Source organism: Ursus americanus, chromosome 24, assembly GCF_024610735.1.
Source record: "Ursus americanus isolate L20-20 chromosome 24, mUrsAme1.1.p, whole genome shotgun sequence".
NCBI classification, from domain to species: Eukaryota; Metazoa; Chordata; class Mammalia; order Carnivora; family Ursidae; genus Ursus; species Ursus americanus.
Genome location: NC_142150.1, coordinates 7,475,479 through 7,487,321, shown reverse-complemented (window position 1 = coordinate 7,487,321; position 11,843 = coordinate 7,475,479). Strand labels below are relative to the sequence as shown.

The following is an 11,843-nucleotide window of genomic DNA, read 5'->3' as shown; positions in this document are numbered from 1 at the left end:
CCGACCCCTCCCGGAAGCGCCGGCCGAGCGGCCCCACATGGAGCACGAGCCGTGCGCCTCCGAGGCCGCCCCTGCGGCGGCCGCGCTCTTCGCCTGGGTACGTGACTCCGCCCCCGGGCCGGGGTCGCTGGGACTGAGGGGGCGCGGAGGTTCCGGGAGCTGGCGGCCTCGGCGTGGGCTTTCCTGGGCTGGTCGGCAGAGGTCAGGGCCAGGCTCTGGGTTGGAGGACCATGGGCTGGGGCCTGAGGTGGAGAGGGTTGGGAGGGAGGGGCTCTCACGGGTGACTTAGGGGCCTGCTGGCTGGTGGGGTACCGACCCGAGGGGCTGCGGCGCAGCGGGAAGCATCTGCCTCCTGGGCAGAGTGTCTGGTTCCGCGAGAGCCCTCGGGCCCAGAAAGCGCCGGGAGAGACGGCGTGGAGGGATCGCCCGGTCCCAGAGCCTTGTGGGGCCACCTGTACCGGTCACCCTCCTGGTGTCCGGAGGATGCCGGCCCCTTCCCAGCCCCACCCCCACCCCAGCCTGGCGGGAGCATCCTTTGATGCCAGGCCTGTGATGGTGGGCCGTACACAAGGCGAGATCCTGCATGTTTGCTGATATTCTTCTGTGACCGGATCTTGCCTGTATTGGCGTGGGAGTTTGCGCCGGTGTCAGTTTGACGGAGGCACTGAGAGACGGGGTCATCTTTATGTGTCCTGGCTGGGAGAGAGGAGGGTCTTTGCACAGGGGTGTGTTGCAAGCGGCCGACCAGACAGGTGCACGGGAATAAGCAGACGTAGTGTCTTGTTCTTTAAAGGCCATATCACAATTGTAATGAGTGGTAGAATTTGTTAATGTCAGTCTCCTTGACTAGAATGTAAGCATCATAAGGGTGGGTATTGTGCCTAGCAAATATTTGTTGACGAATGAATGAATGAGGCCCTTTTGTGTGCCTGGTCTTTTGAGAGAAACATACAAGTGAAAGACCCAGCTCTCGAGTTGAGGGAGTGGGATAACACCTATATTACTGTTAAGACGAACATGTATTGACTAGTCGAACAAAGGTAATTATTAGTACCAGGCAGCACTTGTTGAACGTAAAGCAGCAGACTGGCAGGAGGGAGCCGGCAGTGTGGCCTGAGGTAGTCTGGCTGGCTGGGTACTACATTTGAGGTGGCACTTGAGCTGGGGATAGATTTGGGGATTGAATGTGTGCCTGGGGTGGGTGCTGGTTCTGGCTTTCCCCAGGCAGGTGGCTGGGGTCTGACGTGTCAGATATGGCCCCTTCTGCTGCTTGGAGGGCTGCTGGCCTTCCTGCTGCATAAAATGTGTGGAGGGGTGTATTAGTTTGCCAGGGCTGCCATAGAAAAATACCACAGACTGGGAGGTCTTAGAAAATGGAATTTTATTTCTTTGCAGTTCTGGAGGAAAAGTCTAAGAACAAGGTGTCAGCACGTTTACTTTCTTCTGAAGACTCTTTCTTTGGCTTGCAGATGGCCGCCTCCTCACCATGTCCTCATGTGGCTTTTTTCTCTATGTGAGAGCATTCCTGTTTCTCTTCTTACACTGGATTTGAGCCCTACCTTTATGACCTCGTTTAAACTTAGTTATCTCTTAAAAGGCCCTATCTCCAAATATAGTCACATTCTGAGATATTGGAGGCTGGGGCTTCAACAGATTAATTTTAGGGGAACACAATTCAGCCCATAACAAGGAAATTTACCTCCTTGGAGTTGTATGTGTGTGTGATATGTCTGAAGTGTTTGTAAGGAAAGGAGGCAAATACAGCTGTAACATGCTGTATTAAATTTTCCTCTGTTTTGCTTTAGCCTGGATTTTGGGCCTCTTGCTGCATTATAGAAATTGAGTGCCATAATTTGAGCCTCAAGTCTCTCTCACTTTCTGTTCAGCAGACTGCAGTCCTGCTAATGGGGCAGCCACAGAGATCTCAGGGCTGACGGAGACATCCTGTGCATGTGTTCCCCACAGTGTGCATGTCTTTCCTTTCATCTTTCCTAGGTAGGGCCTCATCAGATCTTACATTCTTTTACTCTGTTCACTATAAAATATATGTACACCTTCCCTGGGCCAGCACAGTTTCAGATGCAGGAGAAATGGCAGTGGACAAAACAAAGTTCCTGCCCTCAATGAGTTTACTTTTTAGTAGGGGAGGTAGACAATAAACAATAAGCAAATGTCATGTCAGGGAGTGCCATGAAGAAAAATAAAGCAGAAAAAGGGGGATAAAGTGATGGGGGTACTGTAGATATAGTTATACAGTTAACCTCTTGCCAGGGAACCTGTGGGCTGAAGTTCGCCGTATATCCTTAGAGACACAATATAGTATAATGAAAGGAGCGGGGCATATCTGACTTGTTGCCTTCCCAGCTATGTAACTATGGAAAGTTACTTAACCTCTCTGAGCCTTAGTTTCTTCATCTGTAAAATGAGAGCGATCATGTCCATCTCCTCTGTTATCGTGAGAATTAAAGGTGAATGCCACCCATTGGAGAAGCACTCAGTAATTGGCAGCTAATACCGCCCCTGAGGGCGTCTGGGACCTGTGCCCCTGCCATGGCTTTGCTCTTCCACCCTGGAGTCCTTGCAGCCCAGTACAGCTCTGAAATAGACCGGGAGGGGCAGAAGTTTGTATGTATGTATGTATTGGGGGTAGTTGTTTTAAATCACCTTTTCTCTTTCAGGTGTCTTAAAAAACAAACACACTTGAAAGGTTTTACTACTCATATCTGGGAAGAACCAGCCAGGAGTAGATACTTGAAGGAATTATAAAGACTTCTGAAATCTAAAGATTCTCCCTGCAGGTCTACAATTCTTTATCTTCAGTTTTGAATAAAAAAACCCAAAACTGACCTGATGTAATGCTATTTTTAGTCTTTGCCTTCTCACTGTATTTGTACCTTTTACTGCAGAAATAATGCTATTTTGCTTATGGGTGCAGCTCCTGAACCTTGCAGCAGTGTGTAAGATTTATATACGGTATTACTTTTCTAAAGTCGATACAATTCTGAATCTGAAATACATCTGGCTGCAAGGGTTTTGGATTAGAGATTCTGGACCTTTATTTCATAATAACAAAGATAGACATATTGCCCACCAAGGGGAGATCTGTTCCTTTACAGGAATCTCACCATGTGAATCTCAGAGTCACAAAACACTGTACTTGGAATGGCCCTTCGAGATCATTGCCAACTTCTTTCACTTTACAATGAAATAACAAGGAGGTGCCCTGCTTGAGGGCACAAAGCCCTCAGCTAACTTTGATTACAGAAGTCATTGCCTGTTTTCTCAGCCAGGGCATAAGGGGAAGGGACAAGTCCAGTGCATTGCCCACCCACTTTGTTCCCATTTCCCCTCGTTATTTCTTTTCTTAGGCTCCCTAGAGAATTAGCTTTTATCAAAAGGAACTCCCATGCTGCCCCCCAAAGGTGACACATGTGGGCTGGGGCTTTGGAAGGAGAAGGCAAGGAGTATCTTTGGATAAGTAGTGGATGCTAAGGGCTCCTCTCATGGGGAAATCGTGGTGTTCTGGAGATATGGCCACCATCTAAGTAGGGGTTGCGTAAAACAACCTCTCAGTCATGAGCTTATGAAATCTCGTCTGTTATAGGCTCTGAGAGTCAGGTCAGCATGAGAAAGATAGGGACAGATAAATGCACATTGACAGTTATGGTTCCTGTACTCTCATCCTTGCCTTATTTTATCCCTAGGGTGCAAACAGCTACGGGCAACTTGGCCTTGGCCATAAGGAAGACGTACTTTTGCCCCAGCAACTGAATGACTTCTGTAAACCTGAGTGTATCAGGAGGATCACAGGAGGAGGGGGCCACTCTGCTGTTGTCACAGGTAACATCCTTCTGGAGTAGACATTTCTTATTTAGACATCTCCCACTAGTGTGTTATGTTGCCATCTTTCAGCCTCTTGTATTTTGCAGAGGAAAACATTTTTTTGTGAAAGAGCCAAGTACCCTTAGAGAATTCTAGATTGTCAAGAGCTGAAAGGCCTTCAGGGATCTTCTAGGGTCCCTGCCCCCACAGAGAGGAAAACCGGTTGCTTAAGGTTACAAAACACATTAGTGGCAGAGTTGCAACACACATAACATTTTATATCATGTATTGCTATTTAACTTTGACATGTGAGTTACAAGTCTTTGCAGTTAGATTGAATATTCCTTGAGAGCAAGAACTTTGTGTTTTCCTTAATTTCCTTCGCAGTACCTATGATAGTACTTAACTATCATGTACTACAGGTGCCATGATATTGCAAAGAAGGGCATATTGCATCCTGGTTAAGAACATGAGTTCTGGAATCAACTCTCTGGGTTCAAATCCTGGTTCTTCTATTAGCTGGGTGGCCTTGAGCATGTTAATTCCTCTGTGCCAGTTTCCCCTTTGCTACATGGGGGTAATAATGCTGGTTGAGGAGAATCAGTGAGTGAGAGGGCTGCATTGTGACTTTCATGGGTCCTTGGCACTTTTGCCTTTGTGGACCCTTTCCTCCATAAAGAAATATTAAGAATTCTACTTTACAACGGCATTGATATAAAGATTCGTCTAATCCAGGCTAGATTTAGCATTGTATATTCATTATTATTGCATTTATTTTTTTCTTATTTTAAAAGAATGTAAAATTAGGGGCTCCTGGGTGGCTCAGTCAGTTAAGCTTCTGTCTTCGACTTAGGTCTTGATCTCGGGTCCTGGGATCCAGCCCCACATTGGGCTTCCTGCTCGGCACGCAGCCTCCTTCTCCCTCTCCTTCTGCCACTCTCCCTGCTTGTGCTCTCTCACTCTCTCTCTCTGTGAAATAAATAAATAAAATCTTTAAAAAAAGAGTATAAAATTAAAACATTTTTGTGGGCCTCTAAAAGTATTGTGAGCCCTAGGCACTGTGCCTAAAGGATAAATCAGCCCCACAGATAAAGCTCGTACCATAATATCTGGCACATTCTGAGTTCTAAATGAATGTTGGCTTTTCTTGTTATAGTAGGTGCTCAATTTGGTGATTGGCCACTGCTCTAGGACTTGGAGTGTCCCATGTAGATACTAGATTTGAGCGCCGTGGCCCTATGCCATTTAGGCCAGTGCACGTTAACCTACCTGGCTTATTAGTGTGAGTGGGAAAAGAGTTGCTGGGTTTGTGACTGCAACTAATTAGTGAAATCCTTTTTCTCGCTTTGACAGTTGTCATTTCCCCTGTGTACACTATCACCAAAGCCTTTGCTTTTTGTAGATGGTGGAGGCCTTTTTGTTTGTGGCCTGAACAAAGACGGGCAATTGGGGCTTGGTCACACAGAAGATGTTCTGTATTTTACTGCCTGCAGATCCCTCCTGGACTGTCCTATCCAACAGGTAGCCTGTGGCTGGGATTTTACCATTATTCTCACAGGTGAGTTCACTCTTGGGTAAATCTTTATCAGCTCAGGGCGTTGGGTGAGAAAAGCTTGATGGTGGTGATCCTGATTAAGTGAAAGGCTCTTTATGTGTAAACACATACAAATTTCTCTCTGGTTTTTGAGGAAAGTTGTGGGTGCCTTTTGCAAGAGGAGTTTGAACAGCAAAATTTTGGGCTGGAAAATTCTTTGCCAGAAACTGGGGAATGGACTAGATTAACTTTGGTGGCTACTTCCTGTCCCAGAAATTCATGATAGCTGCGTGCGTGGGCTAGCTGACCAGTCAGGCTGGCTAAAGGCTACTCATGGGGGAATGTGGTGGGGAAGCTTGAGGAAATCAGAGGGCACATAACAGTGGGGGCAGCTTTTTCCCCAGTGAAGGATTTAAAAAAAAATTAAATATGGTTGGGCAGAACTGTTTGGTCTCTGCAAAGCCCAGATAGCAGAATAGGATGTAGAGGGATATGGCCAAGGGGTTAATAGGATAATGCTCTTGGGAGCAGCTAGCAATAGTTACTTTTTGTCCGCTAACTTCTCCCTGGAAGTAGTTTTGCCCTGTCTAGCTTGTCATTTTGGATGGAAAAGACCATCTAGAGTTTCTGATTAGATTCCCTCTTGGACACAGTCCTCTGGCAAGGGTGTCTTCTGACCATATCTTCTCCCACCCCACCCCTGTGAATTCTCATGTGCATAGCTCAGGTCCCAGGCTTTTAGCACATGGCTTCAATTATTGCTTCCTACCTATCCCTGTTGTTGCCTTGTCTTTTACTCTCCACATTCCCCATGCTTTTCCTTCTAGAAATATCACGCGGAACATTGTTCTCCGATATATTTTGTCTATCTGATTCATGAACTCTTATCCCTTCCTTAAAACTCTGCTCAGGGCTCACCTTCTCTTCTGCAGAGGGGTTCTATAATGTGTGCTGAATTTAGTAGTAATAACTCTAAATAATAGCTATCGTTTCTGAAGTGCTTCTCGTGGACTGTGTTGGGGTTGTAGGGTGTCAGGGGATAACACTCTGTTTCCTGCTCACTTTTGGAACAAATCGTGAGAAAGGTGGAGGGAGAGCAGTCAGCTAGCTGGAGATCACACGATTGGCTTTTCACTGATAAAGGCTACGTTGGAGGACAGGGTTAATTAATGGCCAGGCCAAGTGTATTCTACCACACTCCTCCGAGCCAAACTTATTCTGCAAACACTAGGTTATCTCTGTAGGGGAGACAGTTACTGTGCATCAGTCTGGAGTACCTGAGAGGGAGGTGCCAAGCCACATGTGTCCTGTTCCTTCTCCCAAACTCATCAGTTGGTTCGGTTATCCCTTTTCCCCTGGAAAGCAGTGAGCATGGGGAAGGGCCAGGGAGCGAGGCCTGGAGTGTTCAAATAATGAAAATTATGATGCATAGAAACAAGAAAAGTGGGGAGTAAGTATCCTCCCATCCCAGCGCCGGGCAGCGGGCTAATGTTCTGCACAGATAAGCTGCCATTAATTAGGTAGTGTGATGGGGAATCTGGGAAACTAGCCCTGTGCCTTGTGTTTTTATTCCTAGAGGAGCCATAGAAGCAGGGACTGTGGTGACTGAGTGTGCTGACTCACGGCCGTACTTCCTTGTCTCATTCCCTTTGCTCTTCCCACCCTTCAGCGTTTACCCGCTGGTCACAGATATTTTACTTCTTAGCTTATGATTTAAATATTTGAATTTTGCAGAAAGTGGGCAAGTTCTGTCCTGTGGATCCAATTCCTTTGGCCAGTTAGGAGTTCCTCATGGCCCTCGAAGATGCACGGTTCCCCAGGCTATCGAGGTAAGGATAGCACCTAATGTGTAACTGACCACGTCCTGTTAAAGCGTTTCCCTGCCCCAGACTCAGGGACTGTCTGGGTCTCTGAAAACCCAGGGGCTAGTCACAGTGTAAGTTGAGAAAACCTAGGTTCTCCCGGTAAAAAGTTGTTTGGGGGGATGGAGATCGTGAGTGAAAAACCTGTTAGTCCTCAGACACATTATAAATTTTTGTGAAATAAAACAATGAAGGAAAAAATGTCACAAAGACATTAATGACATTTTACAATTCTAAAATTAGTAATAATGGGAACGAGGTTAGAAACAGGTCCAGATAGAAGTGACTTATCTAAAGACACTAAGCTCAGCAAATGGTAGGCCAGTAGTGCCCAATAAAAATATGGTGTGAATATTTTTGAATCACATACATAATTTAGAATTTTTAAGGAGCACCATTTAAGAGTAAAGAGAAAAATATGAAATTAATTTTTAAAATAACAGGTTTATTGAGATGTAATTCACATGCCACAGAATTTACGCTTTAAAAGTGTATAATTTAATGGTTTTTAGTATATCACAGAGATGTGTAGTCATCAGCATTATCTAACTTTAGAACATTCTCATCACCAGGAGAGAAACTGTGTACCCAATGGCAATTACTTCCCCTTCCGCCTCCCCCAGCCCCTGGCCACCACTCCTCTGTCTCTGTGTATCTGCCTGTCCTGGGCATTTCACATCAATGGAATCATACAATATGTGGCTTTTTGTGTCTGGCCTCTCTCACGTCACATGATGTTTTTAAGTTTCACTCATATTGTGGTGTGTAGGGGAGATTAATTTTAATAACTTTTAAATTAAGCCCAATGTAGTCAAACTATTATTTCATTTTATGTGTCACTAATGTTAACATTTCCTAATGAGATACTTTATGTTCTCTATTTCATACTCTGGTGTACATTTTGTACTCAGAGTGTGCCTCAGTTCAGCCTAGTTACATCGAGTCACATTTCAGTTGCTTGGTAGCTGCATGGAGCTAGTGGCTTCCTCCTGGACAGCACGGGTGCTAGACAGGACTCCTGGCCCTAGTTCAGAGCTCTCGCCACTGCATCATACTTAAAATGTACACATTTTTATGAAGTTTGTATGGTAAGTGCTCACAATAGGACTGTGGAATTTTATTTTATTTAAAATTTTTTAATGATTTATTTATTTGAAAGAGAGAAACACACAGAGAGAGGCAGAGAGCATGTGTAGGGGAGGGAGGGGCAGAGGGAGAGGGAGAGAAACAGGCTCTGCACTCAGCACGGGGCTTGATCCCATGACCCTGAGATCATGACCTGAGCCAAAACCAAGAGTCGGTCGCTCAGCTGACTGAGATACCCGGGCACCCCAGGAGTATGGAATTTTAAAAGAAATATACTGGGTTGTAAAAGCAGTTTCCCCACCTCAGCTGCTCACATCTAGCTAATTTTCTTAAACTCTGACTCAGAGGGGGAAATCTGTTTTCATTGGAGAGAACTTGTCTACTCCGGTCATGTTGCTGAATTACAATGGCTTGTCATGATCTCCACAGAGTTTTAGAGTGCTCAGGCTGCTGTAACAAGAATTCTATAGACCGGATGGCTTAAACAACATTTATTTTTCACATTTCTGGAGGCTGGGAGGTTCAAGATCAAAGCATTGGCAGAACTGGTGTCTGGTGAGGACCTGCTTCCTGTTCATAGACACTTATTTTGCTGGACAAAGGAACTCTCTGGGGCCTGTTTTATAAGGGCATTAATCCCATTCATGAGGGCTCCATTCTCATGACCTGATCACCTGCAGAAGACCTCATTTCCAAATACTATCACATTGGGCAATAGGTTTCAATATATGAATTTCAGGGGAAAACAAACATTCAGTCTGTAACACATGGTATGCACAGAAATCTAGACTCTGCGGTCCCTGTCGTAGGAAGTGTTACAGTTGCCAATTACACATAGATGGCTTTTTAAGAACCTACATACGTTATAATTAATTTAGCTTAGGTCACGTGATTAAAGAAGACAGAAGGGAACAATGGTTAAAATATGTTGGATGACAGAATCAGGAGGTGAAAACATTTGTCAGGCTGTATCCTCTCAAACAACAGGAGGAATGTGCCAAAGTGAAATATAAGAGAAATGCATTCATTTATTTAATAGCAACTGTAGGCACTGTGTTTTGGGCCGTGGGGACAAAGGTGAGTACGACCCAGTCTTAGCATTTGAGGGTCTTAAGAGTTTGCAGGTACATGGTAGATACAGAAACACCTAAATGCATTACCATGTTAAAACTATGGTGGGTGCAGGTATATCCTCAAAGGAGGGAATATTTAACTCTTTCTAAGGGAGGGCGGTGGAGTGAGAACAGGCTTATGCTGAGCCTTGACAGTTGAGTAGAAGTTTAGGTGGCTTGAGGTAAGATGCACAGAGTAGCTGTAAAAGAACATTCCAGCAGGAGGAACTGTGAGCGAAGGTGTAGAAGCATAAAATATCAGGGTTTGGGAGACCAAGCAGTTCAGTATGATTGGAATATAAGAAAGGGGTAGAAGTGCCAGCGGGGAGGGGACCATCCAGGGGGTCGTGTATGGCAGATGGTCAGAACACTGTGTTAGGGAGGGGCCAGAAGGGGTAGCGTGGAGGGTGGAGTGAGGAGCGCACGGTCTCCCTCTCTCTAAAAAACAAAAACAAAAAACCAAAAAAACCCCCAACTTTAAACAAGTGTTTCCTATCTCAGTTTCTGAGGGTCAGGCATTTGGGAACAGCTTTGCTGGTCTCATGAGGTTATGGTCAAGATGTTAGCTAGGACTGCATGCCGTGTGCTGATGGCTCTGGGCTGGGTGGGCAGATCCGCTTCCATGCGCTCTCACCTGGCAGTTGGCTTCCATTCCTTGCCACATGGGCCTATCTGTGGGATGGTACAGGCATGGCATCTGGCTTCGCCCAAGAGAGATTCGAGAGTGAGGCCAAGCAGGAAGCCTCAGTGCCTTTTATCACCTTGTCTCTAGGCCACTCATCCCTTCTTTATCCTGATCACTAGAAACAAGTCACTAAGTCTAGCCCACATTCAGCCAGAGGGGAATTAGGCTCTGCATCTTGAAGGGATGGGTTTCAAAGAATTCGAGGACTTAGTTTTAAAACCACCACAAGACATCTTAGAGAGGACACGACAACTGTCTTCACATATTTGGAAAGCATTGTGAGAGGCTAGAGGCAGCTAAGGAGGTGAATGGAATGGTGGAAACATGGAGTAGGCACCTGGGGATAGTGAGCCCACGTCACTGGAAGCAGCTGCTTGGCAGGGGTAAGATGATGGTTTCCTGGAGTGTTATGGAGGGGTTCTGGCATTGGATGGGGCTTGGACTAGATGAGAGGTCATCCAGCTAGAACCCTTGGTGAATGAAGTTTTATTGGGACACAGCCATGCCCATTCATTCATGTATTGTCTGTAGCTGCTTTTATGTTACGGTGGCAGAGCAGAGACTATGGCACAAACCATATGGCCTGCAGCGTCTAAAGTAGTTACTTTCTGGTCTTTGTAGAAGACATTTGCCAACCCCTGGACAGGATGACCTTGAAGGTCCCTTGCAGCCCTGAGACACATTGTGATATGTTTATTTTTAAAGGATGTTTTCCCTTTAGGGTTACATATATAGGTGTTTAGGGATGGAAATGTTGGAGGTTGGGGACTCTAAACCAGTCAGACACGTAATGAGGGCCATGCTGCATTGTATCAGGGCATAAAGTATGTAACATTTTGCAGACGGGTGATTCTAAGATCTCAGTCCTGTTCTTTCTTTCCACAGCTCCTGAGCGAGAAGGTTGTTTGCATTGCTGCTGGACTGAGGCATGCTTTAGCTGCTACAGGTGATCATTTGGCTTTTATTTTCAAAATAGGCTCATCATAAGGAGAAACAGAGCTTTAGAGGAAATAAACTTTAAGGAGTAATTCAGAGTGTCCTCCCATGCTGCATTTCTGATTGAAAGAGGGGACATAAAGCCAAAGTCATGTGGGAAACCTTTAGCAGATGAGGAGGGAGGAAATGAACTTTTCTAGCTCCTTATTATGTTCTAGGCATGGTGCTAGATTCCCTTGATTTCATCAGTGCCTCATTTAATCCTCACAACCTCACTGTGATACGAGTTCCATTTTTACATGTGAAGAAACTGAGGTCCAGAGAGACTCGAGTGCTTGTCTAAGGTTGCACAGGGAATAAGGTGGTCAAAGAGGGAGCTGGGAACAGAGTCTGGAATGATCTCGTTTCTGAGGCCCACATTCTTTGCTGTGAACTATGCTGCTTTCCTAGTGGATTTTAACGTTTATTAATGCAAAGGCTTCCAGTGAGCTTGCCTCCTGTACAGTGAGAGGGTGGTGACGGACCTTGGGCTGACAGTTTGCGTGAGGGTGCCAGTGGCAGGCCTGCAGAAGAGCAGTGAGTCTTTCTTCTCTCCCTGGGTCATTTTTCTGCTCCCTCTCTCGTGGGGTCTTCGCAGGGCAAGCTAAAGTGGCGCGGCAGCTTAGGCTCAAGCGCTGACGAGTCGAGCCACGGCCTGGGGAGGCTGGAGGAGGCCAGGAAGGGTCTGGTGCAGCTCGCTGCGGGTGCTCGCCTGGGGCTTCATGTTGCTCACGGAGGAAACAAGTTACGAGATAATTGCAGATTCA

The 11,843-nt window shown here is 45.9% G+C and overlaps 1 protein-coding gene across 6 annotated transcripts in view; it reads left to right on the top strand.

The window, feature by feature from the left end:
- Positions 1 to 11,843, top strand: part of SERGEF (secretion regulating guanine nucleotide exchange factor) — a 217,676-nt gene continuing 205,833 nt past the window's right edge. For all 6 annotated transcript variants that reach the window (XR_006779473.2, XR_015721542.1, XM_045796613.2 and 3 more), the window contains exons 1-5: positions 1 to 97; positions 3,705 to 3,840; positions 5,225 to 5,380; positions 7,091 to 7,185; positions 10,987 to 11,047. Coding sequence is in view for 4 of the 6 variants with exons in the window: in XM_045796613.2 (XP_045652569.1) it covers positions 38 to 97; positions 3,705 to 3,840; positions 5,225 to 5,380; positions 7,091 to 7,185; positions 10,987 to 11,047 (508 nt within the window). In the remaining 2 variants the exon portion in view is untranslated. The remainder of the gene's footprint in view (positions 98 to 3,704; positions 3,841 to 5,224; positions 5,381 to 7,090; positions 7,186 to 10,986; positions 11,048 to 11,843) is intronic.